General features: G+C 45.9%; 2 protein-coding genes across 3 annotated transcripts; both read right to left on the bottom strand.

Moving 5' to 3' along the window:
* Nucleotides 1-48: 48 nt before the first annotated feature.
* LOC308141889 (casein kinase I) lies at nucleotides 49-9,780 on the bottom strand. Of its 2 annotated transcripts, none has more exons than XM_080512134.1 (11): nucleotides 9,631-9,780; nucleotides 6,472-6,584; nucleotides 6,102-6,212; nucleotides 5,677-5,825; nucleotides 4,835-5,063; nucleotides 3,304-3,474; nucleotides 2,949-3,097; nucleotides 2,592-2,787; nucleotides 2,352-2,491; nucleotides 1,967-2,034; nucleotides 49-1,882 (listed from the first exon to the last, which is right to left on the bottom strand). In XM_080512134.1, the coding sequence occupies exons 2-10, from the start codon at nucleotides 6,545-6,547 to the stop codon at nucleotides 2,002-2,004; spliced, it is 1,254 nt and encodes a 417-aa protein (XP_080368260.1). In that variant the 5' UTR covers nucleotides 6,548-6,584; nucleotides 9,631-9,780; the 3' UTR covers nucleotides 49-1,882; nucleotides 1,967-2,001. The 2 variants fall into 2 exon arrangements, with proteins under 2 accessions (XP_080368260.1, XP_080368261.1); XM_080512135.1 differs by having other exon boundaries at nucleotides 6,472-6,562.
* A 1,560-nt stretch (nucleotides 9,781-11,340) lies between these two features.
* Nucleotides 11,341-25,507, bottom strand: tnrc6bb.1 (trinucleotide repeat containing adaptor 6Bb.1). Its single transcript, XM_080512108.1, has 21 exons — nucleotides 25,214-25,507; nucleotides 23,882-23,969; nucleotides 23,692-23,713; nucleotides 22,822-23,259; nucleotides 19,665-22,544; nucleotides 19,379-19,522; nucleotides 19,048-19,238; nucleotides 18,881-18,940; nucleotides 18,552-18,707; nucleotides 18,284-18,421; nucleotides 17,984-18,028; nucleotides 17,475-17,591; nucleotides 16,990-17,191; nucleotides 16,731-16,883; nucleotides 16,412-16,579; nucleotides 16,179-16,325; nucleotides 15,354-15,446; nucleotides 14,938-15,153; nucleotides 14,629-14,699; nucleotides 13,395-13,534; nucleotides 11,341-13,293 (listed from the first exon to the last, which is right to left on the bottom strand). Exons 2-21 carry the CDS (start codon nucleotides 23,936-23,938, stop codon nucleotides 12,714-12,716), a joined length of 6,018 nt encoding a protein of 2,005 aa, XP_080368234.1. The 5' UTR covers nucleotides 23,939-23,969; nucleotides 25,214-25,507; the 3' UTR covers nucleotides 11,341-12,713.
* Between the last annotated feature and the right edge of the window lie 215 nt (nucleotides 25,508-25,722).

The following is a 25,722-nucleotide window of genomic DNA, read 5'->3' as shown; positions in this document are numbered from 1 at the left end:
TGACTGACAGGCAAAATGAATCACACTCGGCAAACATTGTGAGCAACGTTATTCATTTTTATTTACTTCATAAAATATACACAAATACTGTAAATAAAGTGTGTTAAAGAACTGTACATGGTATCAGTACACAATACATAAAGTGAGATTCCCCATTGCCTCCGTTGTCTCCTTCGCCAGCCCAACCCCACAGTTCCAATGCCACTGGGTCATGGTGGCCTGTACAAAGGTAATTACACACAGTACACTGCTATTTACACGTCCCTGCAAATTGCATCAGTTATGCTCTCTTCTGAATGACATCATAAAATTTGCTGGAGGTTAAAAACCCAAAAAGAGGTGACATCAAACTATTAGCATATCATTTTTGCAGAAGGAAAAAAAAAAAGGCCCTCTTTACTGTAGGAGACGGTCAGACGGCCTTCTGAAAAATAAGTGCAGGCTAACACATGAACAGGAAATAAGTAGTTTCAATAAGTTAAAGATGATGGAATGAGGGGAAAAAACCGAGTAAAGAACAGGCAAGACATGAAAATAATCAACATAAATAAAGAGAAAATAGACATAAACACAAAATGACTAGATTTCTGAGCAGGGTATTTTTTTGTGTGACAGTTTCACATACACATATGTTGGATGACCCAGCTGGCACAGAAACAGTTGCACCATCCTGCAGTTTAGTACTTTTAAATACCCCCAAAAGTCTCAACCGTGTCCCCATTTCTGTCATTAGTATGCACTCTTCTACTTTACACCTTAAAACAAATGACCACGTTTTGGCTTTACATTGAAATTAAAAAATATTTACAGTGGAGTAAACATAAAAACAAAACAAAAAAACAAAAAAAAATCTGAATCCCCATACCCTCCCTCAAGTGTCATCCTGAATAGATCATGCCCACTCTCCTATTGTCCAATAACAAAAAGAATTAAAAAAAAGAAAAACGGTAACATTAAGAACTATCATTTAAAAAAAAAAGCATAGCCACTATTCATTAGCCAGAACGGGCAGCTATATGGTCTCCGATCAGATATTGGTACGCTGAGTTTCCTGAGGAGCTTACCTCAAGATTTAGGAGTGTGTGGTTGCAATATCTAGAGTCGCACTTAAAACTTACCAACGCCTTAAAAAAACAACACACATAAGAGAAATGGGGGTGAAGATTCCGATGGCTACACTTTTGAGGAATAGCAAATCATCACAAAAAAAAAAAAAAAAAATGGGTGAAGAGCAAACAATTGCCAACTTCACCGGAAACATCACAACAGCTAAAACGTCACTTACTTTTCCTTTTCAAAGCTACCTTTCTTTTTGTCAACTATTCTCTTGCCTACATGTCCCAATAGCTGTATTGTATATCTTTTAGCTGGCTTTAAAAAACAAACAAACAAAAAAAAACAAGTACACTCCAATTTAGAGAAGTCTTCATTTACAAGATGTCATTAAAAAAGTCATTTTAAAATGAAAATTTTCTTTAAAAAAAAACAAAAACAAGCTTTTACTGATGAGGAACAAGCATAGCCGCCCCACCCCACCCAGATAAAAATTATTTTTTTGCTTCTTTGATGGCAACAATTTTTCTCATTAGTATCAAGACTCCGCTTGTAGGAACAGGAGGGCTGTTATGAGCAACTGTGAATATTCATCGTCGTTTCATTTTTCTGTACTGTGGTGGAGGTGATCGACGGCTCGGCCGAGTGGCTTCACGGAGGAGAAAACAAAAAAATAGTTCAAATGCACGCTTGGACACCCTTGTGTAGTTTTCAGGATCTTTGAAAGATTTGCTGTCCATTTCCACTGATCCTCGAGCGATCGCATTTTCACAAAACAAGGAAAGAGCCGATGGAAATAAAACTGTCGAGACGAATACAACTTGCAGCCCTGCAACGACAAAGAGACGGTGGTTTAGTGGAGCCGTGGCGAGTGCCTGGCGAGTGACGTCACACATTCGACGCTGGACCTCACCTGTTGGTTTCGTGTGCATGCAGAGCCAAAGACTTCTACTTCCCCATGTGCTCAAACGGCACGCTGACCTGCAACGGACATGAGAGGATGTTACTAAAGTCTGCTGAACCACCAATTCCTACACTGGAATGTTTTTAAAGGAATCTGCTTTTTTTTTTTTTTTTTTTTAATGGCATAGGTTCATTAATATTGACAGAGGCAGGAAAAATCATTGCATCTGAGCATTTTTGCAGGACAGTGACATGTGAATTTGTTGATAACCGTAATTGAACATCGACGTTTGCAGTCGCTAATATGATGAGTTGTATAGACAAACACAGAGACGCCACACTTTAGGGACATAAAGCTTTGTAAACTTCCGCCTACTCCGTGACTGGATTCTTACCTGTGACGTAGAAATTCTCGACTGGTCGTGGCGGGCTGTGAGGTCAGAGGACGATACGTTGGCAGGAGCCCCGCGGTGCAGCCGCATGCTCACCTTCCTCTCCCGCTCTGCGCGGGAAATGGCGCGCGGTGACGTGTTACCTGGAATGAAAATCCACACGTGATGCAAGGCACTCCAGAAAATGAAAATCCAGCGGTTTTGCAAGCTTGAGACTGAAGCCGTTTGCAGCTGAAGACTCACCAGACTGCTGGACCCGTGAGGCGGGGTTGGAGATGGCTTGTTCCGGCCCGTTCCGGACTCTGTTGGGAGCCCCCGGGTTGGGGCCCGGAGGGAGGCCCCGTGATGCAGACCCCCTGGGGGCTCCGCCGATCCGCTCATCTCTCTCATCTCCGGCCCTTCTCTCCCGATCGCCGTCCTCGGCTGTCCGACTGGCTCCCTGGTGGAGGAGTGACATTTTAAATAATTTTCTCAGATGTCGTGGAGCAGAGCTACTCCTGATGGTAACCAGTGGAAGTGAACATCAGGACGAAGGAGTTAATGGCAGCTGGGCAATGCCCAATCAGAAGTTCAAGCAGAAAACATACGAGAGATACTCACAAATTTGAGCATGTTCCAGTCGAAGACGTAATCATAGGAGAACCCCTGTCGGTGGAAGAGGTTTCTGAAGAGCTGTCGTAAGTAGGAGTAGTCTGGTTTGTCATCAAAACGGAGCGAACGGCAAAAATTCAGGTACGTGGAGAACTCCGCTGCAGGTGAACAGAAATAAAATCATTAATTCATCAAAAAAAAATTTATATTGATCATTATTATTTTATATACATGCACTACAACTGTGATAAAACAGACTATTTAGAACACAAGTCATAACTGAACACAGAATCTGTGGAAAATCTAATGTGCAAGAAAACACAAGACTGCCACAGCAAAAAAAAAAAAAAAAAAAGTCACTTACAAGGGTATCCTTTGCAAAGAACCTCGATGGGCGTGGACATTTTCTTCTCGCTGATTCGTTCATACTTCTGCCTCTTGGTCGCGGCTTTGAGTCCCTGCCAGGGAAGGGAGCCGAGGTTGAAGTACATGAGGACATAACCGAGCGACTCCAGGTCATCGCGTCTGGACTGCTCTGTGGACAGAAGGCAAAACAGCCGGTGAGAAAACGGTGCCATGTTTGATAGAGAGTTACAAAACAACAGTCGGTTAATCAGGCTCAATTTTCAGCTTTGATATCAGGTGGAGACGAGCATCCTCTCTTTCCCAAAGGTGTAATACCACACTGGACGGTCAATTTGTGATCTGGGACTGTTGTAAACATCTAACAATCCACTGTTAAAAGTCTAAATTATGCCAGTTAAAATAGAAAACTCTAACGTCCTAAATTTAAACAGTTAAAATCACCTAATGACATTCATTTACATCATTCTTACACTGTGAGCCATTGATGACATTTCCAAAAAAAGGAATTTGTGGCTTAAAGTTATTTACGGCAAAAATGTCAACTTCATTCTCTTGATGAAGAAAATGAACAAAACAAAGTTTATGTAACTTGCCAAAGTAGCAAATGTGCATTTTAATAAGCCAGTTGAACCCAATAAAAATGCTCTGCAAAACGTCTTGGATTGAATAGACAATGCCACAAGAATGCAATTTTCCATCCAAGGACATTTCTTCCGTTTCGTGCTCATGATGTCTGTTCCTTCGATATATTGTACAAAATACAACAGCCTGGTTCAAAACAAAATGACGATGCACAAGAGGGAAACGGTAAAAAAAACCAAGCAGTTGGAGAGAGTTTTCGTTTTAATCATGCGCAGCTGAAATCTGCAACGTCGAGGCTGCGGATAATAAGTATTTTTTTAAATAGCTAGAGACTATGACAATAGTATGAGTGAAGCGAAGAATGATACGACGGATCAAAATAGATTTACACTCAACACTGATGACAAGGAGAAGGACTACAGTGTTTCACACCTCCAGTCTGAGTGTGTGAACCACGACTCACGCGAGCTGCTCCACATGACAGTGTTTGGAAGCAGCTGTCAGCGTGGAGCAAGGCCATGACCCCGTGACCCCGCTGGGGAATTTTTGTAAGCCACGCAGCCAGGGCTGTCCGTCATTAGGATCATTGTAATGTGGACACTCAATCCCATCACTTCCAAGCCAACGGAACAAAAACTCAGTTCAACTGAGCCACAACAATGAGGCTGCAATCTTATTATTGCCAGTTTCATAAAACGGCTTCACGTTTCCAATGAAAATTTTAAGTACAAGAACAATGGAAAAGTTCATTTTTCAACACAATCCAATTAAATCCAATGGAGCCGACATGCACTATAACCTGAACCTTTTTGTCATAAAAATTAAACATCAACAGGATGTACGTCTTATATTTTTCCCCAGAGACGAAAATCCCAATAAAAATTGTAATTATTATATTTGATTACCAGTCAAACCGTGGGAAAATCAAAGTTTCCGTGTATGCTCACCGATTCCAAGATGCGTGTTGATGGAGGCATAGCGTGCCGTGCCGGTCAGGTTCTTGTTCTCCCTGTACGGGATGTGCTGGTGCGTGCGGGCGTCACGGTACTTCTTGGCCAGACCGAAGTCGATGATGTACACGAGGTTGCCCTTCTTGCCGAGCCCCATGAGGAAGTTGTCGGGCTTTACATCTCGATGGATGAAGTTCTTGGAGTGGATGTATTCGATGCGGCTGATCTGCAGAGGACGGGCGAGAGGGCGCCAACTGTCAGCTCCTTCACCACAACATGAAGTGCACCATCACCCTGAAGAGTGCTGCACATGGTGCGACCTTGTGGACATATATTCATGTCACCCCATCAATTCCCTGGCATAGATTTCCAGGCCTCGGTCACCCGCTTTAGGTGCATCAATGACAGCAGCAAATACTGTCAGACAAAAAATATGAGGGCAGAAGGCGATGACCTCGAGCTATAAGAGTCTCACGCCCACGCAGACGGCTGACACAGCAACTTGGCTGCAGCTCCAATAAAAGGCGGTACGAGTCGTGTGTTAGAAAGCTACTCATGGAATATCTAGGCCAGCAGCGTCCAAGGGGCCACCGATACAAAGCACCCTGGATGTACAAGTGCAGCGCAGAACAAAACATCTATAATCCTAAAGAAGCCTGAGGGAAATCACGTTTAAGGGCTAAATATAGAAGTTGCACCAACAAGAGGGGAAAAACAGCCAAGTGGATCATGATCCTGACCTCAAGAGGATTATCATACATCGCTGCTGCTCCTATGGTTCATGTGCTGTGATCGCATCTAAAGAAATTCTACATTTCCAGAAGCTGTTTTCCACACACCATCTGGTCTGCCAGAAGCAGGACGGTCTTCAGGCTGAACTTCCTGGAGCAGAAGTTGAACAGGTCCTCCAGACTCGGGCCGAGCAGCTCCATCACCATGACGTTGTAGTCGCCCTCCGCGCCACACCACTTTATCGACGGTATACCCACTGGCATGGACACACAGATCACATGCATTATCAACCTGAGAAAACTGCACACACTGAACAACCTTCATGAGTTGGAGCTGGTGTGTTTATGCCCGACATTTGCAGTCTTCTATGCAATTTCAGGTCAAGATGTCTTCATATTGCAAAAATGTGACAACATGGCATTCATATAAATATTGTTTATTATTACTGTCACTGGAAATGTTTTGCCAGCACTTGCCAGGAACAAGACATTTCAGGAGGGGGGAAATCTTGACAAGTGTGTCATTTGCTTACCTCCTCCTTGCATCATCTTATAGAACTTGCTTTCAATGTGCAACTGTGGGTGTTTGGTCTTTACACATTCCAGTTTGATGGCGACCTCTTCACCGGTGGCAATGTTGGCACCTGAGGAGAAGCAAACCAACATAACTACAACTGTAAGAAGCAAGGAAAGTGTGCATGCGACAGAACCTGGGAGCGGGTGACTGTGAGGGAAAATCCAGCATTTTGCACAGATGAACATGGAAATAAACGGCACAGTTTGAAAGGAGAGGCTGTCCTCAAAACTCGTGTGGAAAGAACCGGAACAGGAGCGACGGACGGAAAGTTGGGTAAGGCATGTAGAAACAGACCAAAATAAAAAGACAACTTGTGTTTTACTCACCGAGGTAAATGTCCCCGAAGGAACCACTCCCTATCTTTCGCCCAAGCCGATACTTGTTCCCGACTCTCAGCTCCATGGTTGGAATTTGTCACTGCCACCAACAGACAGAAGAACTGTTAAGAAAGAGCCAGAACAAGCACCATCACATTAGCAACAATTAGCACCTGGGACTTGTGGTTTAAATGAAAATATTGGCCTGGAAGCCCTGTACACTTTTATTTCTTTTTTTTCCACAGGCATTTCATCACAAGATATTTCCCAGAAAATAGTGTATGCCTTTGCTTTTTGTTGTCATTTAGAGAGACAGCGTTATAAAAATGTCAGCGGATGGGGGTTTATACTTCATCGGACCAACAAATAAATTAATCACAAAATTAAGGGGAAAATAAACATCATGAAGTTATAAAGAAGCCATTAAATCACATCCAGAAATATTTGACACAAAACTTTGATACCAAGTTATTGAAAAAATTACTATACAAAATGAAGGTTGATCACTTTTTGAACATTCAAATATCTCAAAGACTGTGACCAACACTAAAATATCTACTCTCTGCAATCAAAAATTGTCCTTTATTTCTCCAAGAGAATTACAAAAAAAAAATCCTGTCATTGGAAATAAAGTTCAAGGGAAGCTCCGACTCCATAGTCAAGCTTGAGTAAGATTCCTAAGTCAATCATTCATCTTCGCTCACAAGATGCTCATACGGTGCTTTAACCGCTTTTCATTACATCTATATATACGTCATATAAAAGTAGCCAGAGGAGCGACAACCCACTCAGCCAACTGCAACACTTCTCTTTTGTACACTAAACACAACAAAGCAGTTTCTGGAACTACGCCAGAGGGGAGAATGAGGCGAGGTACCCTTCAGGGTCAGTCAGCTGCTCATATGATGTGCATCAATCTGAACGGACCACGTGTCTGTGCGAACGTGCAGCCCGAGCAAGGCTGGTTGATCGGCAAACAGCTGTCTGGTCTCCAGAAACACGAGATTAGATTTGTAGGCGAGCGTCGAGCTGGAAGGGCGGGCGCTGCTGTGAGATCAGCGGGAGCAGGGGGAGGAAAGGGAACGAAATGGGAGGAAGAAGAAATTGGGGCCGCGTACAAAACCTCCACTCGGAGGGCCGGTGAATCAGCTGCCGCACGAGTACGAGGACTTGGCACACATGGGGATATGAGGCGCATTTTTTTGAGCCGGGCTGCACGTGATGCCGGAGCTGGATCATCACTTATTTAGTACTCGCACTACCACGCCACATTGTGCAGCCACTGCAAAAGACTAAGCTCTCCGCTGCGCTGCACGGGCACTGCCAGGGGAGGGCAGAGGCATGAGTAGCGGTGGCAAACTGACTGGCTTTATCTATGTCAAGGCCCTCGGACATTTCTGTGCCGTGAGGTTCAGAGAGCGACACGGGAACGCATCATCCAGAGCAATTCAACAAAGATATTTCCATCCCGAGCACCAATATATAGGACAACTATGGGAACAAAAAGTGCATTTCGTTTATTGCCGCGACACCCTTGAGTAAATCTTCCGTTTCGAAAGTATTGAGTTTGTGTCACGTGCCCCCACGTGTTCCGACTTTCAAGAGTGGCCTAGACCCACTTCCCCTATAGGAAAACAAAGTCTCATGACATCGAGACAATTGCTAAACAAGACGACCTCAGCCTTGTGGCAGGCAGTCATCAGCTCTGCAGAACCACTCCTCTGCTTCCACCCAGTACTCCCTTCACAAACAGCCCATGTAGCACTTGGTTTGGATATAAAAGCAATTCAGAGTGAAAATATCAGCCGTTAACAACTGTCCCTGGGCCTCCAGGTGACGGAGGGAAACCTGCCACCGCGAATGTGACGGAAACGAGTGAATGTGGCTTAAATAAAGGGTTTAGGGTTCATTACACCAAGAGGGTGTCTCATGTGCAGCAGCCCGGCAACATTAATCACAAAAGCTTCACCACAAGTGTCGCTGATTAATTACTTGGTCCACATGTTAAACAGCCTTAAAACAAACAAACAAACAAATACATCTGAGGAAAAGTAGACAACTTTAAGCAGGTAGAATCTATTACTTTAGGTTGGGAAGACGGCCTGTGTGATGCCAGGCCAGAGGAATTAGTCTGGTCACACTGCGCTGGGAAAACACCATGTGCTGGAAGCGTAGTAATCGTGTACAGGAGAGTGGATTGGTTAAGATGGTACAGCACACATCTGCTGGTGAGGAGGGAGTCTTAGTGGGGTTTGTGGAGACAGGATGTCCTGAGGAGGCGATAGGCGACCATTTAAAACGACAATCTCAACCACACACGTCCAAACAGCGATAGAATTTAGCACTTAAAAAGACATGCAGTCAACGTACACTTGTGTGCAAAGTAGTTGTACTGAGCAGGAAAGACGACAACAACAACAACAACAAAACCAAGTGTAAGAGGCTGAAAGCCAGCAGATTTCGCAATCAGTGGACAGGGAGCGGGGATATAACGTTACGCCTCTCCCCTCACTCGCACAGCTGTCAACACACAAAACAACTCGTGTGTCTAAAGTCTCCCACGTCAAACGCAGCAATAACACGTTTGCCACAACTTGCGAAATAGCAGTTTCATAACGGCGTATCGCGTCGCTGCTCGCACTTCGATAAAACGAGCAACTCAGCCGTGATTACCAGCCAGCCGCGTAAAAATATAGTGGGGCTATCGCTGCAAAAAAAATACAAAATAAAAAAATAAATCTGTTATTTTGTAGAAATTCAGCAATTTGTGTGATTTCCAGTCAGTTTGAAGCGTTTTTATTTAATTTTATTTTTTAAACCCGCAAGCGTTGACATTAGTGAAGTGCTAGCCGCTGTCAGTAAGCTAGTAGAAGGAGCGTAAAGACGCGCTGCACCACAAACGCCGTTAAATCTGAATAACGTCAGAAATGTGCACTACTATAACGCCGGGTATTTCTTTTTATGTATTTTATTCCACTTATAACCGCACCCATGAATGTATTGGACTAGCCTGTGCAGAGAGCCATCCCTACTACTCTCCCCCTCCCTCCCCCTCTCCCGCCTCCCCCCCCCACCATCTCCAGTAAGCCGTGAATAGGAGACTCCGCTTCGGCCGAATCAGGCCCGTTTTCCCCCTCCGTTTCCCCGGTTCTCCGAGCCGACACTCACCCGATATTAGGTTCGTCCGAGAGCTGAATCCGTGGAGGTTCTGATCCGATGGTTGTCAGTGGGACACAGGCCCGGGCAGAGGAGGATGGGAGCGGATTCTGGCGGCTCTCATTCCCCCCCAGCTCTGAGCTCGGTCGTCGGCTGCGCTCTCTTGATAATAGTCCCTGAGAAGCTCCAGCGGCCGCTCTCCGCTCTGTTACTTAACAGCGTGCGTGTGCACGGCGTCGGTGACGTCACCGGGTGGCTGTGTCAGGGCGCTTGCTGCTTAAAGGGGAACGTCACGGCCAAGCTGCTCCTTAAAACCCCGAAACTTCACCGTTCACTCATTAGGTACACTCTTCCACAACGACAGACGGGGCAAAGTTACATTTTCGTGTATCTTTCGTTGGGTTTTCCTCTGTTAAAAGCACCTAGAAAGGACTCTGTTGCATGTGGTGCTATATAAATAAAGTTGAATTGAATTAAATTGTCTTGCTCGGTTAGCCTGTATGTCTGTATTTTACTTTAACGTTCTGCAAAAAAAAAACTTACCCGAATTGCATGAAATATTCAGGGATGATTTATCATCATCCAAGGACCAATCAGTAAAATTTTGGGCCGTTAAGGGCGAACCATATCCCAATCAATACCAAAAAAACTGAGGAAAAAAAGGCCCAATATAAAGCGGATGGGTGAGGCACCTCATGGAAGAGAGATGCGCCGGTTGCCATAGAGACGCTCTGGAGTTTGCAGCTAATATCGAGTTCGGCGAGGGTCCAGAAACAGCTGTGGGAGCACATCGGCTTGGGTCGCGGTTTACCTGTTCCGTACAGTGTTCTTTTCTTATAAACAAATACTATTTCTAAAATGCAAACAAACAAAGCATTTTCTCAATTTTTTCATGTCTAATCTAGAAGTGTCAAACACATTTCAGGCCAGGAGCCACATAAAATACTGCCAAAACCACCTTTAAATTGAAACTTTTTCTTAAATCTGATTAAAAAGTCAATATTTTCAATAAAGCCAAACAATCAAAATTGAAAATGACTATCATTTCAACACAAAGCCACTTTTAATGCCTTCCAATGCTAAATATAGGGAAATGTACCCAAAACTTGTTCTGCAGCTGTTGCATCGTGCATGTTGTTACGTTGCGACTGCATGCTTGGTTTGCAGGGCCAGACTGGAGCCTCTCTTGGGCCAATTTTGGTCCACAGGTCTTATGTTTTTCCTTCTAATTTAAAAACATGCATAATGTGTGTGATTGGCTCTACTTACCCACAACACTCAGAACAACCACTTTGCTAATCAAGCATAATAGCATACAGCTACGAAAATCATTGTATAGTCTGAAAGTTAAAGCAATCGTGATTTTATGAGTTTCTGTTCTGCCTCTGTGAACAATTTACAATAATCAATTAATTTAAAATATAAAGAAATGTGTAATTTCTTCTATCCTTGACTTGTAATAGCACAATTACCTGCAATCTGAATTCTCATAACAAAATGACAACAAACCGTAGAAGCCAATACTTTCATCTTTATTAATCTTGTTCTTATTTGTTTAAATAAATTTTTCCTTTGTAAAATCTCAAAACGAAAACACTGAACAGGAGTGTTAAAGCCTGTCTTAATTTAAAACGAATACACAACAACAGAACATTTATAAACGTACGGTAATGCTTACTCTGCATCTGTAAACAACCCATCCCACCCCTCCCGCCCACTCCACACAGTTTGATAAGATTTGGCATTTCCATTTTCTCAACGCGTATGCCTTCAGCTCTTTGTGTCATTAAAATGTTTTTTTTTTTTTTATTATTGCAGGTCGGACAATAAAAAAGACAAGTCTGCTTTAAAAAAAAAAAAAAAAAACAAACAACTTCAAATGAGAGAGGAAAAAAAAGCATTAGTGCCAATATTTCTTAACACACAGTCAGCAGTATACCGAATGCACTCAAAACAAATTTGTATAGACCTTCTGTATAAGTAAGCAGCCTTGCCCACATTATGACAGGCATTAACATGCACACACATTATCCTCACACTCACGCATACGCACAACAACTGCGGTGGTTTAATCCACTTACTTGGTCTATCTCACTCACACTCATAACGTGTGCGATACTGCGTGTGGTACCGACACGTGGAGAAATGCATCATAGCGTCAAACTGCCAGCAATTTAAACATTTATCACTGCAACAGTAACAAACATGTTCAAGAGAGAATAACAAGAGAAAGAGTGCGTGAGATACAACAGTAGGAGGTCAGCATTTTGAAAACGGAACAATGACATTTTTGAATATTTTCACTGTCCAAAAAAAATCAAAACCATACGTACAAACAAACGAGAGAAAAAAAACAAAAAAACAAACCTAACATACACAGTAAGATACAGTTCTGCTGTCAATCAGAGCTGTTTTGCATGTGTTTGGATTCGACCTCCGTTTTGAGGAGATGTGAATACAAACTGCACTTTTCACCTCACATGATGTAGTAGTTTTAAGTTCTTATACGATGAAGGTAATGCTGTTAACAGTGCCCATCTGTCTGAAGGCTTCTCATTTGGTGTGTGCATGTGTATGTAAATCTGTTGAAAAGTCCCCTACTTACTAAGCACATTGCAATCCAGTCAAGTCTTTCAGACCAACTGACTTCTCGTTCTTTTTTTTTCTTTTCGTTTTTTTTCTTTTTCTTTTCGGGTTTCAAGTCTAAGCAGTTGAAATCTTCATCTGTGGAAAAAGGCTGTATACACATCTAACAGTCCCTGCATTTGTTTATATAATAGCTTAAGTCTGGCCACGAGAATGTGTGTAAGCATGTCTCACATTTCCGCTTTGTGTGCACATGACGATGCATACCATGTATATGTATGCATGTTTAGTACATTTAAATGCATACAGTGTGTGTGTGTGTGTGTGTGTGTGTGTGTATATATATGTAGTACAATAATATGCATACAATGTAAATGTCTTCTTTGTTTATGTGTGTGTGTGTGTGTGTGTGTGTGTGTGCCATATTAAGTACATATGTATCCCAGTGTATGCTGTATCAGTGTGTCCAAACCTACACATACAAACAGAGAGGGGGGGGGGGGGGGGCATCAGATAGAATCAGCTCCGCCCCCTAGAAGGTCACCGGGCAACAATCCAGCGGGACTGTCCATTTGGTGCCTCTCCTCCATTTGCGGTGCCCCCCAGAGGCTGCTGCTGGGGTATCCTGCAGTCATGCCTCCCCAAAGCCCAGACCGCCCAGCATCGACGCCTCCGCCTCCGCCCTCGCCTGCACCGTTGGTGCTCCACTGGGAAAATATCCCCAGCCCGGGTCCTTGGGCTGAGGACGATTCTGAAGAACTGCCTGTACCATCAAGACTCTGCCAGCCCGAGCCAGAGGACCTCACACTTGCAAGGACTGCTGCGCCGCTCTCGCCTCCTCCTCCTCCTCCCCCACCGCCTCCATTTCCTCCCGAAGTTGCACCGACGGCTGCCCGCTCACTCCCCGGAGAGCTTCCCCCACTGCTGGCCACAGCCGTGGTTGTTCCAGATGCACCCTGCGCCCCGCTGCCTGCTGCACCTCCTGCGCTGGCCCCTTCTGCCCCTCCGGCCTGGCAATGTGCAAAATAGCGAGCAACTTCTTCCTCACTGACAAACTCCGCCAGGATGGTGGTGTTGCCCAGAACGCACCTGGAATGGAGTGGCAAGACGAGGCCGTTTAAAACAAGGGCATGCTTGATTAAATTTTTTTTGTGTTTCTTCTTTGTTTGTCAGAGCGCAGTAAAACATACATGTGCAGCGCGCCTTGGGCCTTGGCTGCTTCCTGCCGGCTGCTGTAACGAATCAGAGCACTGCCTTGGGTCAGGCCGAGGTGGAAAGTCAGCAGGGGGCCATGCTGCATACAGATAGTCCTCAGTGTGGAGCCATCGATCTGCAAAGAGTTAAGCATAAAAGATATTGAACATGTGTCTGAGTGCTATGACAATTAAGCTGTAATTATAAACAGTGGTTCATTACAGGGTCAGTGAAAGGTCAAGGAATCGAGGGAACTACACAACAGTGGTTTTGTATTAATAAATAATGGGAGAATGTGGTTTTATTGAGCCGTCATTGCGTCATAATTACTTGCGTAAGATGTTAGAAGTATAACCAAGTGGACAATTATGTTTGGAGTTATCAAAACAATTATATTTCTGGACTTTCAAATTAAAGGTTTTCATTGCTTTTCCCAGAGTGGTGTCATGCCAGTGTCATTTGCGCTAACCCTAATTGATTAAATGGCTGATCCAACTTCACAATCCAATTACAGCAGGGTCACGCATCGTACTGCCTTGTTTGCATAAGACAGATTGAAGGGGAATACAGATGAACGAGCACGGCGGTTTAACGCGTTTGAATTCCAATCCTGACCAATCATTCTCAGCAGCTGTTCCACTTGAAGGCCATAAGAAATATTATGGCGGGAGAGGATTTTAACCCTTTAACGGCTGTCAAACCAAAAAGAAGAACATCTTGAGAAAAGACTGTCGCGATAGACAGACTTTTAATTCAGCATGATATTGTGACTCTGGATACTAGAGATTATAATTCAGCTGCATTTAATTTTTTTCCCAAATGACTATCTTTGCTTGTCTATTTACTGACGGACAACGTGCTCTGTGATCTACAGAAAAACAAGTGTGAAAAGATTCAATCATGTTGCCTCCAACTGCACATGTAAAAACGATGCCTTTGGTCATACTAGGCGAAGGCACCTGAACTTTCATTATCGAAGAACTTGGATGTATTCTTGAGTCAACTTTTCCAAAATAAAAAAGGTACAAGAAATGAATCCTAATAATCACGAAGCAATTTTTAATGACCCATTATTGAAACACTGCTGTTACCATGTCACTCCTATGTGCCTTTTCATTTCAAAGCACACCATTGAAAAGTATTCACATTGTTAAGTATCGATTCAGTTTTCTTCCAAGGTTTTGATCACCCTCAACCTTTCCCTCCTCCAATTTCAACCTCACGTCTTACCTGAGGGGTCAGGTTGCTAAGCAGCAACCAGCAGCTGCTTCGGGAGGCGACACCGTCGCTCCAAGCTGAGCCTTTGGAGTTAAAAGACAAGCAGACAAGAAAAACACAACAACAAGAATGAAAACGGTTCACTTTTTAAATTCACAATGAGCTAAAAACCATATATCATATCGTCTCTGTAGTCAGATTTCGGTTATCACATCTCTAACATGAGCACGTTCCTATATACAGTATGTAGTTATGTCATAAGTTAACAAATCGTTATGTAATGAGTTCCCTGTTAAAAAAAAAAAAAAAAAAAAAAAGTACCTGGCCCGAATCTTGACTCTTGATTCATCCCACCTCCTCCCCAGCTCCGGGCCAACCGTGGACCTCCAGTACCCCATGGGGAGGGCGAGGCCTGCTTCTGATTGGTTAGACCGGGAGGGGGGCGTGGCAGCTGCGAGCTGTTGCGATTGGTCTTCCACAACTTGTTTTGTCCGATGGGCTCTGGAGGCCAGCTGGGCTTGTACTCAGAGTACTTTCCTGAGAAGGAAATGGGGGGCGAGGGGAAAAAGGGGGGGGGGGGGGGGGGGGGGGTTTGTAAAAACAAACCACAGAAATGAGGAGAGGACATAGTTGGCTTGCTGGACTTTTTTGTAGAACTTGAACCGTAGTGTTAAAACTACTGCATTGACGGAAACAAAAGTACAATGCTGGTTGCACAAAGGAATAACAATACACACCTGTGCTGTGTGCATTGCTGAGGGGGCTGTCTGAGGCACTGTAGGGCCAGGCACCAGGTGAAGGCAGCGAGGTGTTGAGGGAGGGGTTTGGCCCTGCAAAATCACCCAAAATCATCAGAATGCATGAAGTCCTGCAATTCGCAAGTCAAGAAGCCTTCAGCTGCACTGGAGATGCAGCGTCTGAAGAATTTGACACGGAGCGTGTTCTGACTGGCACGAGTTGGGAAAGAAAATTCGACTGCACTTTAACGTTCCTCTCATTGGGCGTGTGAGTTTTAATGATGGTCAGGAAGAGATGCAACTTTGGTGAAAGTGATGGCAACATTCCCGTATCTCTTGTCACACCATTGCAATCGGCCTCATTACAACTGGATAACGGAAGACTGGCGATAATGGGGCAGAATTATATTCAGTAGGTAAATCTACAATGGAATTTTCTGTACTTTGTGGTTTTCATGTAGGCCACTGACTAAAACCAGTGTAATCCCTTTAAAGAGATAAATTGCAGAATAGACACATGTACTCACCCTGAAATTTAAGATTGTACCACTTCACAGTTATCAGAGTGGTGAAAAGATTTCTAGCTCAGCTTTAATCCTCAAGGGATTGAGCAAAGGAAACTTAACATAATGCCTTCTGTTAATAGCAGCACCCTAAGAAGTGTAACCGATCTAATAGCACGAAATACTTTTTTTCCCCCCAAACACAAAGCACACTAATGATATAATCCCACTAATCTGTGATTTGAACTTCAGCAATTGAAGATAATGCTTTGAAAAACACTTGCGATGTAAAAACAAACATTGGGTAAACATGGTCAGGTACCTATGTTGTCTCGCAGTAATTGGTGGTCAGAGTCGTTGAGGCTCGGGGATCCTGGGGAGCCAAGAACACTGCCAGGGGTCATATAGGGGTCAGTTTCAGGGTCTCCACCACTTTGTATTCCCTTCCAGGGCACACCGGGCTGGAACTCTGTCAACAGAGGAGAGAAAAAGTCAACTTAAACCGCATCCTATTCTTTGGAACTGGTAGCAAGTGGCAGATGAAAATGGACTCACCTGGGGGCCAGCTAGATGTGGCAGGTTTATTCCCCATTTTGCTCCCAGGGGTCCGGTGCCAGTTATCTGAAGAAACTTGAGGGGGGAGCCCTAAGCCATCACTGCCCAGAATTTCATACTGGGAGTATGGGGACCCTCCTCTCACCTTTATAGCACTGGGTAAAGGGCCTTTGGAAATGCAAGCGATAAACAAGGTGAAACAGATTGATATGATTGTGGCTCATCAGATATACAGTTATTACTGAGGCATTACAGACCAACAGCCTGAGAGGTGTGAATCCTGCCTCTAAAATAATGAAGCAACAAACCGTCAACGTACCATTCTTGTGGAGGGTTGAATCAGGGGGAGAGGGAGCTGGGGAATGTCCCTCCATCATCCATTTGAAGCGGGACTGCTGTCCTCCTATGTCTTTCATCCCTCCCATCATGGGATTGAGCTCCAATCCCGACAGGTTTCCACCAGGGGTAAGCCCTGGCAACAAGATAAAACACCAACTTAGTAACTGGGCACATAAGACTCCAAAAGCTAATCACTTCTGGTGTGACCTGCATGCCCGTCGATCAAGCACGCTGCTCACCAGAGTAGATGCCTTGGGTTTTGGCATGAAGGTCTGATAGGGGCCCGCCAACACCAGGATGTGGGAGGGGGTCTACCATGGCCTGTTTAGAAAGGCCTCCTCCCAGGTGCGAGGGAGACAGTTTGGAGCTCCCGCTTCCTGGAGCTGCTCCACCCTGCTGATGCTGCCTCTGCTGCTGGAGAATCGCCATAATCCTCGCCAGCTGAGAGGGATCAAACGAAAAGCAGAATGAGCAACCTTCAACTGCATCTCTCCGACACACCAGCAAAGTGATTCTATTATCAGCTCAAACTCATTAAATGTGTGGTAAAGACTTCATATCAAATATTTATAAATAGAGTGAAGTCCAACTCAATTTGACCTTTGAATACTAAAACTAATTGGATGATTCATGATTCCAACTTCAACATTATTACAAGCTGCTATATAATATCAATATATATACTATTAGAGGAGCTCAATTCATCCAGTTTGTGGGATCTGACCTGTTGGGGGTCTGGCTGCTGCCTGAGAGGCTGGGGTTGAGGGAACTTCCTCTGGTTCTGTAGGAGTTGCTGCTGCTGCTGCTGTTGCTGCTGTTGTTGTAGCAGGAGCTGACAAGCCTGGGAATTAATTAGTAGACATTATTGAGAGCCTGATTAGTCAATAGGCTTGTACAAGCAAACACTTTTAAGAACTTGTAATGTAAATGTTAATATTGAATGTTCTTCAGTTCACCGCAACTTTAACGGAAATTTGATTTGCAGCCACACAACAAATTGCCGACTTGTACAGACGTGCGGAAAATAGAGTATCTTAATGGCATAAACGAGTCCTTTAATGAAGAATCTAACGTTCATACACATACCAAATGGAACTGCTGCATGTGGGGGTAAATGTTGCTGAGCATTGCTAGCTGCTGTGGGGAAATCTGTGGAGGAAACACTCCTCCACCAACACCGCCAACCCCTCCAACGCTTCCAACACCTCCCACTCCTCCAACTACTCCACCTACACTGCCGCCAGGCGAGGGCATCTGCTTCAGCATGGGACCCGGCACCTGCACGTCACACAAGAGGCAACACATTTGAAGCTGTCGATATAGGACACTTGTTTGAGCCATCATAGAAATCTCAAGACACGGGGTCACTGCAAACGGGTGTATGAGGCAGACCGTGAACTCCACGCCAGATACATGTTGAGCACGGCAGGAGTTCATTTCGAGGCAACGAGCCAGACGGAGACTTCAAGTCTGCCATCTCATACATGTAACGCATGATACCATATGCTGAGTAACTTCAGCGAGAGAACAGACCTGAGCAGACAGGAACTGATGAGGCACTTGAGCACGTAACCCTTGGGAGGGGTTCATCGGATGCATGCCAGGCTGGTGCATCCCTCGAGGCTGAGGCATTCCTCCGCCACTGCCAACAAACACTCCATGGCCACCCATCTGTGGAACAATGAAAACAAAGCAAAGAAAGGTGTATGTAGTTTAAGTCAGCACATCACATGGAGTTTAAAACATTGAATGTGGGGCTAAGAAGCCAGGTGGGCAGTAAATACTATACATCGACGCTCACCTTTTCACCATAGGGCCCGATGTCAACAGGACCCATGTCTTTGGAACTGGGCATGCGGTAACCTCCACCTCTACCGCCTCTCCGCATATCGCCATTATAGTCGGTTATTCCCCTCTTGTCTACCTCCATCTTTTTGTCAACACCTGGATCATCACCCTGAAAAAAACAACAACGACATTGAGAGATCGCATTCTGTGCAACATCGATAAGTTTGGTGAGAAAAGTATGACCGAGTCAAAAACAGTGATGACACCTCCGACCATTAACACATCGTGGATTCTTTTAAGTTATAGTTGCAATAAGTAGTGAACCTCTCTTAAATATCTCACCAGAAGACCCATGTTTGAAAACTGGCGTGATACTGGGTTCATCCAGCTGTCCCCTCCGCCCTTCATGGGGGGAAAAAAAAAAAATGTGAACAACGGTGACAGTCAAAACACGACAAATGATATGATAAAGCAAATTAACAGAAAGATGCAAAAACTCCTCCATCCACCTTGATATTGCCTCTCTTTCCTCCATGAGTCTGACCCCAGCCTCCAGAGTTGAAGGAGGAGCTGCCTCCCTGGGAGCCAGCGCTGTTCCACACTCCACCCCCACCATCATCCTCCTCGTCCCAGCTGGGGTGACGGGAAGCTGCGATAGCGCTGTCTCCTTTCCCACCCCAGCTTTCAATGGGCTTAGTGCCTACACCAAAACAAAACAGATGATTACAGTCAAGTAGGTAATCTTTTCTCTCTCGGGACCTTGTGGTGCCAAACCTTCTAAAATACAAGTGAAACTAAGGTCTAAATTGCAGTAAGATGGTACATTATATCTCCTCTTACCAGGTTTTCCAGGATTGGCTGAAGGATTCCCCCAGCCCGAAACTTTTCCAGATTCATCAGGATCACACCAACCTGTCGTCTCTGACGACTGGCCCCAAGCAGCTGTACCATTGTCCACAGATTGTGTGCTTCCTCCCCACATACCTGGATCAAATTAAACACCACACTTTAAAATATGCAATAAAAACTTTCTGAATGAGGGAAAACATTCAGTCGAGAATGAGACCAGCATCAAAACAGAAACCTAGTCTATTTCGATTGTGCTTTGCAAAATGCAAAAACGTACCCACTGCACCATTGCCAGGATTTGTGTTGCTGCCGTGCTGCATCCCCTGTTGTCGTCTTGGTGGTTGTTGCTGCTGCTGCATGGGTGGTGGTGGTGGTGGTGGTGCTGGGGCCTGCTGACCGTGGCTTTGGCCTGGCGCAGCACTGTTTTTGTCCCACAAATTCACATTCTTGCTTTTGTAGCGGGTTGGGTCTCCCCACGCCGACGTGCCATCATCTATTTCCATTTTGCGACTGATGGACTGGGGGGAAGGCTCTTCCCAGCCGCTGGGCTCCAGAGAGTCACCTCCACCTCCAGAGATTTGGGGAATCGGGCCCGAGGTCCAGCCCGAACTTTGGTTGTGATTCTTGGAAGGTGGACCTCCACCTCCAACATTTGACCGGCTGTTCCACCCTCCTTGCATGGGACCTCCAGGTGGTTGCGGGCCTTGTGATTGGTGCTGCTGTTGATTTGGGGCTTTCATTGGTGCCACTTGGCTGTTTGGTATCTGTGCTGCTGCTGTGTGGGGCTTGCCACTCCCCCACTCCTGGTGGTGTTTGCCTCCACCCACATCTCCTCCTCCCCATCCCCCTCCCCCTCCCCCTCTTTGAGTTCCCCCTTCATCTACATTAGCCCAGGAAGATCCCTCATCGGAGTTGCTTCCACCTCTGGTTCGCCCGTCTCCCCACCCGCCCCCATGCGTTGAGTCTCGTTGTCCCCAGTCTCCTCCTGCTCCCCGCTGTCCTCCCCAACCACCTGGCTCCCCTCTTCCAGACCCCTTCCACCCTCCTGATGCCTTCTCTTCTGGGGCATCTTTCCAACCACTACCCTGCTCTCCAAAGTCTCTCCAGTTCCCTCTGCCTCTGTGTTCCCCCCACTGTTTCTCTTCAGTTCCCCATCCTTTACCCTGGTTTTCAGATGGGTGGTCACCCCAACCTCCAGCTGCCTTCCCCCGGTTGCCTTCAGTATCTTCCTCTGGCGATTCTGGTTTTCTTAGGGTTCCACTGGGCATGTGAGGACTTTCGGTGGACTGTATAGCACCACTGTCCCAACCATCCCTCACTGCAGCAGGACCAGATTTCGGGCCGGGTGCGTGACTCCCAGCTGATGTATCCTCAGTTACTGAACCAGTGTTAGACGGGTATCCAGGATTGCGGCTCGTGGTAGTGTTCATGGATGCTGATGAGAATGAAGATGATGATGAACTGTTTCTTTCATTTCTTTTCCCTACGCTTGTCGTCGTGTCCAGGTCCCAGGCAACGTTCTGTCGAACCTGGGTCTGGCCCCAGCCTGTGTTAGACAGCACCCTGGGGTCCAGGTCAGACCGACTGAGCATGCCAAGTAAGGCCACTTCAGCATTGGAGTTCTGGTCGGAATGGTTGCGCACAGACGTGGTTGGACTCTCTTTATGTCCGCTACCACTCCCCCCGCCACCACTTCCACTGGAGGATGAGGGGCCTCCAGTGCCTCCACCCTGTCCTCCTCCACCCCACTCCCCGACTGCCCCATCTCCACTTTCCATCCCTTTCTGATTGTCCCAAGCTTTTGTCATAGTTGCAAACTTTGGAGAGGCAGAGTCTGCTAAACTGCTGCCGCCCAGACTTACACTGCTTGAACTGCTGCTCCCATCCGCCCCTCTTGCACTTCCTATTGCTAAATTGCTTGAACTCGCACCTCCGGCACTGCCACCCCACTCTGCATCTGAACTGCTTCCCTCCCACGCTCCCTGAGATACCACTGGGGTAGTTGAACCACCACCGCTTCCCCTGCCCCACCCAGACTTGTCCCCCTGACTACCAAAGCCCCAAACCGTGCCCCCCTTTGCTTGAGCTCCAGGTTCTCCTCCTCCCCACCCATCTGCCTGTGAGGCACCAGCACTGAGGTCAGAGGACACTGGAGGCATGGATTTCCAAGAAGAGGAGGCAGCAGAGGAGGAAGACGAAGAGCCCGAAAGGTTACTGCTTCCTTCTCCTTCGCTAGAAACCCCATAGTCTCGCTCACTGCCACTTTCTGGATTTGGTCCTGCTTCCCGCGCTCCCCCTTCTGAATCCGGCTCCGATGCTTGGTTTTCTAAGTGCTGCTGCTGCTCTCCGCTCCTGGCGCCTACAGCTGTTTCAGTGTGCTGCTGATAGAGACCAGTTTGATTCACAGATGAAATAGCGTGAGTGGTGATGGGGGTGGTGCTGGCAGAGAATGAGGAAGCTGAAGTGATGGATGAATGTAGTGGAAGGCTGTCTCGAGCTGAACTCTGTGTCCCACTTTGCACCAGGGCGGGCCAAGCGGAGGGGTTCATGTTGGGGTTGAAGTTGGCACCAGTGACACTGCTGCTGCCACCCACAGGGCTCTCCTGAGGCCCGGGAAGAAGATGGGAGACTTTGGAATTGTAAAATGCTTCTGTTGCTTGCCCTGCCTCCACCTGAGACGAGGTGGACGAGGCCCACACACTACCACTCGACTGAACACATTCATTAAGCGAGAAAGAGGAGGAAAGTGGAGAAGAATGAGGTGGGGAAGGATTGTCCGTGTTCCCTGCTCCTCCTCCTACTGCTGCTGCTGCTTCTCCCTTCTGCTGGATGTTTCTCTCACTCCATGAGGCACTGCTGTTGTTGTTGCTGCTGCTGGGGCAGTCTGGCTCCGGCACACCTCCCCCTCCAGCCCCAGCAGAAATCAATTTGGCCCCACCTATGATGCTGGGCCAGTCCTCCAGGTCAGTCCCATCCACAGTCACCTTTCCGCAGCCCTGAGAAGAGGACTGGCTGCCAGAGCCGGCCCCCCATGTGGAATTTGCATAAGTTGAAGTAGTAGTAGTAGTAGTAGTAGAAGAAGACAAAGCAGCGACACATGAGGATGAAGAGGAGTTGGAGATTGGTGGAGAAGGGGAAGATGAACCCAGGTTGGAATCTAGAAGGGGCGGAAAAAAAGCTGGCAATCATTATTTGACAATACAACCTTTTCCAACACTAATCAAAGAAATGCAGAGATAAAAATGGGAGATTGAGAGATTTACATATCATAAAGTGCATAAATTCTTTGTATTCTATACTTGTATGTGTGCAGTGCGATCTGTAAAATGCATGGTGATTTTTAGAAACCTTTGATAATTCCGCACTGACATTTGTTTTTGTTACAGGCGTTACTCAGTGGACAGACGCGCGTTTGTGCCAGGACATTAACCCACCTGTGCCTCCAGCTGTATTTGCATTGGGGTTATCTCCTCCTGGTGAGGGAAGGGGTGAGGTGGCCGCCCAGCCACTGCCTCCTCCAGCCCCTGCATCCCCTTCCCCGCCTCCACCCCCCAGCAGCATGGAGGACAGTGGCGGCTGGCCCCTCTTCAGTAGCACTTTGTGGTCCTGCTGGCAGCGAAATCTCGGTGGAACCTCTCTAGACATGTACCGCTGCTGCTGGGAGGTCTGACCAGAGGGGGAGGAGGAGGTGGGCTGTCCGTTGGCCACAGCAGTCCGCTGCTTTGCATTGTTCCCGCCACCCGGAGGAACTTGGGCAGAAACCCCGCCTGCACCAGGACTGGGGGACGAGGGGGCGACCGGGCCAGGACTGGGGGACACTGAGCCTGGGGTGGCGAGTGGCTGGGAAGAGGAGGGCTTGGCTGATTCTGGCACTGAAGTAGACAAAGAGGGAAAAGTCACATAAGACTTTATAGGAGAGGAGGGCAACTCATTTTCATAAAAGGTCAAGTGAAAACGACTACTACTATTGAGTGCTGAGACTTAGGCTTTGCTCAATAAGAATCATCTCTTGATAGAAACAGTTTAAAAGTATATATTTATATTTTCTACGATCGCTCCGCATCACTTCTTTCTTTCCCAATCTTTGTCTAGAAATCATGATTACATTTTTATAAATTTGAAGTTCAGTTCATAAGTAAATAACTATACCTTTTAGCATAACCTTTTGAAACCGTCTCTTATGACATCACCTATGTTCTCATAGAACATGGCTGATACAGTATATGCCATAAAAAGATGCTAAGTCCTGTCCAATAATGAGTGAAAAAGACATGAAAGTAATGATAATAAAAACACAAGCATACCTTTGATTTTCTGTTCTGGCACCTACAGGAAAAATAGCAGAGGAGAACTTTATCAAGCAAGCAAGACATCGAAGTGGACGGAAACCAACAACAAAACAAAAGCAAAATAAACATTGACGCTGGACTTTTGGTTTACAAAAGGTCAACATGATCCTGAAAAAAATGAGCAAAGTGTACTTGTAAATGTTACCTTCTGAGAGGTTTCCCTTTTCTTTTTATCTTCTTTCTTCTTTTTCTTGTCTTCCATGAACTACTGTTCCCCTTCTTGATTCTCCTGTCTGCACAGAGAAATGCACACGTTAAATTATTTACGTTCACTGAAGCCACAACCAATGTAATTTAACGCTCACAGCGGACTACTTGCAAACGCACACACACACATATACATAGAATTTTTTTGTTCAACATTGGTAATATGCATTCATGGGATCACTACCAATCCTACTCCTACGCAGCCCGGGCTGTTGGGGCTGTAATGTTAAGCAGGGGCAGACAGCTTGACAACAGCCCATGGTAGCCTCACTTCTCGCTGCATAATTCATTAACCAGAAAACGATTGCAATTCCAACCAACAGACACACACCAACACAGGCAGCAGTAGCCAAACAAACATAAGGCGTCAAACTGCACATACAAAAAATAAATAAATAATAGAGATTTTCTTAAAGGGGTAAAGAGATCAAATGAACATGAATGTGAATGAATGTTTTTGTCCAGTGTTGTGAAGGACACGCTCTCACCTGGCATAAAGTAAACACATGCAAATACTCAAGTCATGGAAGCTCTTTTTATTCGTTGCATATGCTAAAGTAAAGGGATCTCAGATCACCCCAGAGCTGTAAATACGACCGGGCCAAGTGATTCTGTTGGCTAAGCTGCACATAATTAGCCCAGTGTCACACACCGCTAATGCAAGCTAACTGCACAACTAATGGCTTGAGCCCCTCCAATGTACAGGGTGACGTGACCTTTTAATAAGCACTGCGTGGAATTAAATGGAGAAAAATTTAATAAAATAAAACAAAACAAAAAAACACTTCCGCAGGAGCAACCGGTGCAGATTGAACGTAGATAACAGAGCAAATGGAGAGAATGTGTGCAGCTCCTGAAGAGCTTCACTGTGGTGAGCAAACAGCTAATAGTAGCCGAATTGAAAGCAGCTGGTGAGCACCGTGTCTTGACCTAAAGAGGCTGTGAGCTGTCACGGGCTGTGAAACGAGTCTCCGTCGCTCCGTACGTCACGCAAACGACGGGTCCCCAAATGTCCTCGAGCCCGTTCATTTTACATTTTTATCCAGGTTTACACGTCGGGCCTAGAAGATACACACAGCTGTCGCTCGACGCGGCTAAATGAAACGACTAACTTATGTGACGTTTGTTCCGAGCTAGTCCGAACCGCACACACACACACACACACACAACGCTGTTGTTAACACGCGCATTTTATGTTAAATCATCACAAAGTCGAGAAAAAAAATACAAGATAACTGTCAAAAAAGAGAAACCTTCGTTGAACACTCACCTCGGGAATCACATAGGACATAAAGTGCTTCTGTGCGAAAAATTCTTGCAGACCTACCGCTAGCAGGCTAGCAGGCTAGCTAGCCTAGCGAGCTAGTTCTTCGAGGCTTTCAAGGCTAAATTGAATAAGAAATGACATCACCGAAAGGCGAAATGTTGGTCGTAGAAAAAAAAAAACGAAGAAAAGGCGAGTATCCTTTTGTTTTGTTTTTCTTTGCGCGACTGCAGTTCTCAAGCTGTAAACAAATCATGCATAACCCCTTGATGACTGTCAGACGCTGTGTGATCGGTTAGTTTACTATCGGCCATTTTGCTTCTGTGTGGAGGTTTAGCAGCATATTATATCACCGAGCGCGAGCGCGCTGCTTGTTGATCAGCGAGGGGAGGAGGAGGCGCAGCGAGGCGCGGCGGCCACCAGGGGGCGCGGCGCCGCTGTAAACATGACGTCATCCATCAAGTAAACAAACAAACGTGGATTCCTCTCCGTTGCACGGTATACGACCTTTAGAG

This window comes from Blennius ocellaris (genome assembly GCF_963422515.1).
Source record: "Blennius ocellaris genome assembly, chromosome: 16".
Lineage (NCBI taxonomy): Eukaryota > Metazoa > Chordata > Actinopteri > Blenniiformes > Blenniidae > Blennius > Blennius ocellaris.
The sequence above is the reverse complement of the archived record's forward strand: the minus strand, read 5'-3'. Positions and strand labels throughout refer to the sequence as shown.

Bases quoted from the DNA above. Each gene is read 5' to 3' on its own strand.
- LOC308141889 (XM_080512134.1), bottom strand. From the start codon at position 6,547: ATGGAGCTGAGAGTCGGGAACAAGTATCGGCTTGGGCGAAAGATAGGG. The intron at 3,475-4,834 runs GTGAGCATACAC...TTCTGTCCACAG, and splicing joins CAACACGCATCTTGGAATCG to AGCAGTCCAGACGCGATGAC. The intron at 2,035-2,351 runs GTAAGAATCCAG...TGTCCGTTGCAG, and splicing joins CGAGAATTTCTACGTCACAG to GTCAGCGTGCCGTTTGAGCA.
- tnrc6bb.1 (XM_080512108.1), bottom strand. From the start codon at position 23,938: ATGGAAGACAAGAAAAAGAAGAAAGAAGATAAAAAGAAAAGGGAAACC. The intron at 23,714-23,881 runs GTAACATTTACA...TTTTTCCTGTAG, and splicing joins AAAGGGAAACCTCTCAGAAG to GTGCCAGAACAGAAAATCAA. The intron at 17,592-17,983 runs GTAGGTGGAGTA...ATTAATTCCCAG, and splicing joins TGCCCTCGCCTGGCGGCAGT to GCTTGTCAGCTCCTGCTACA.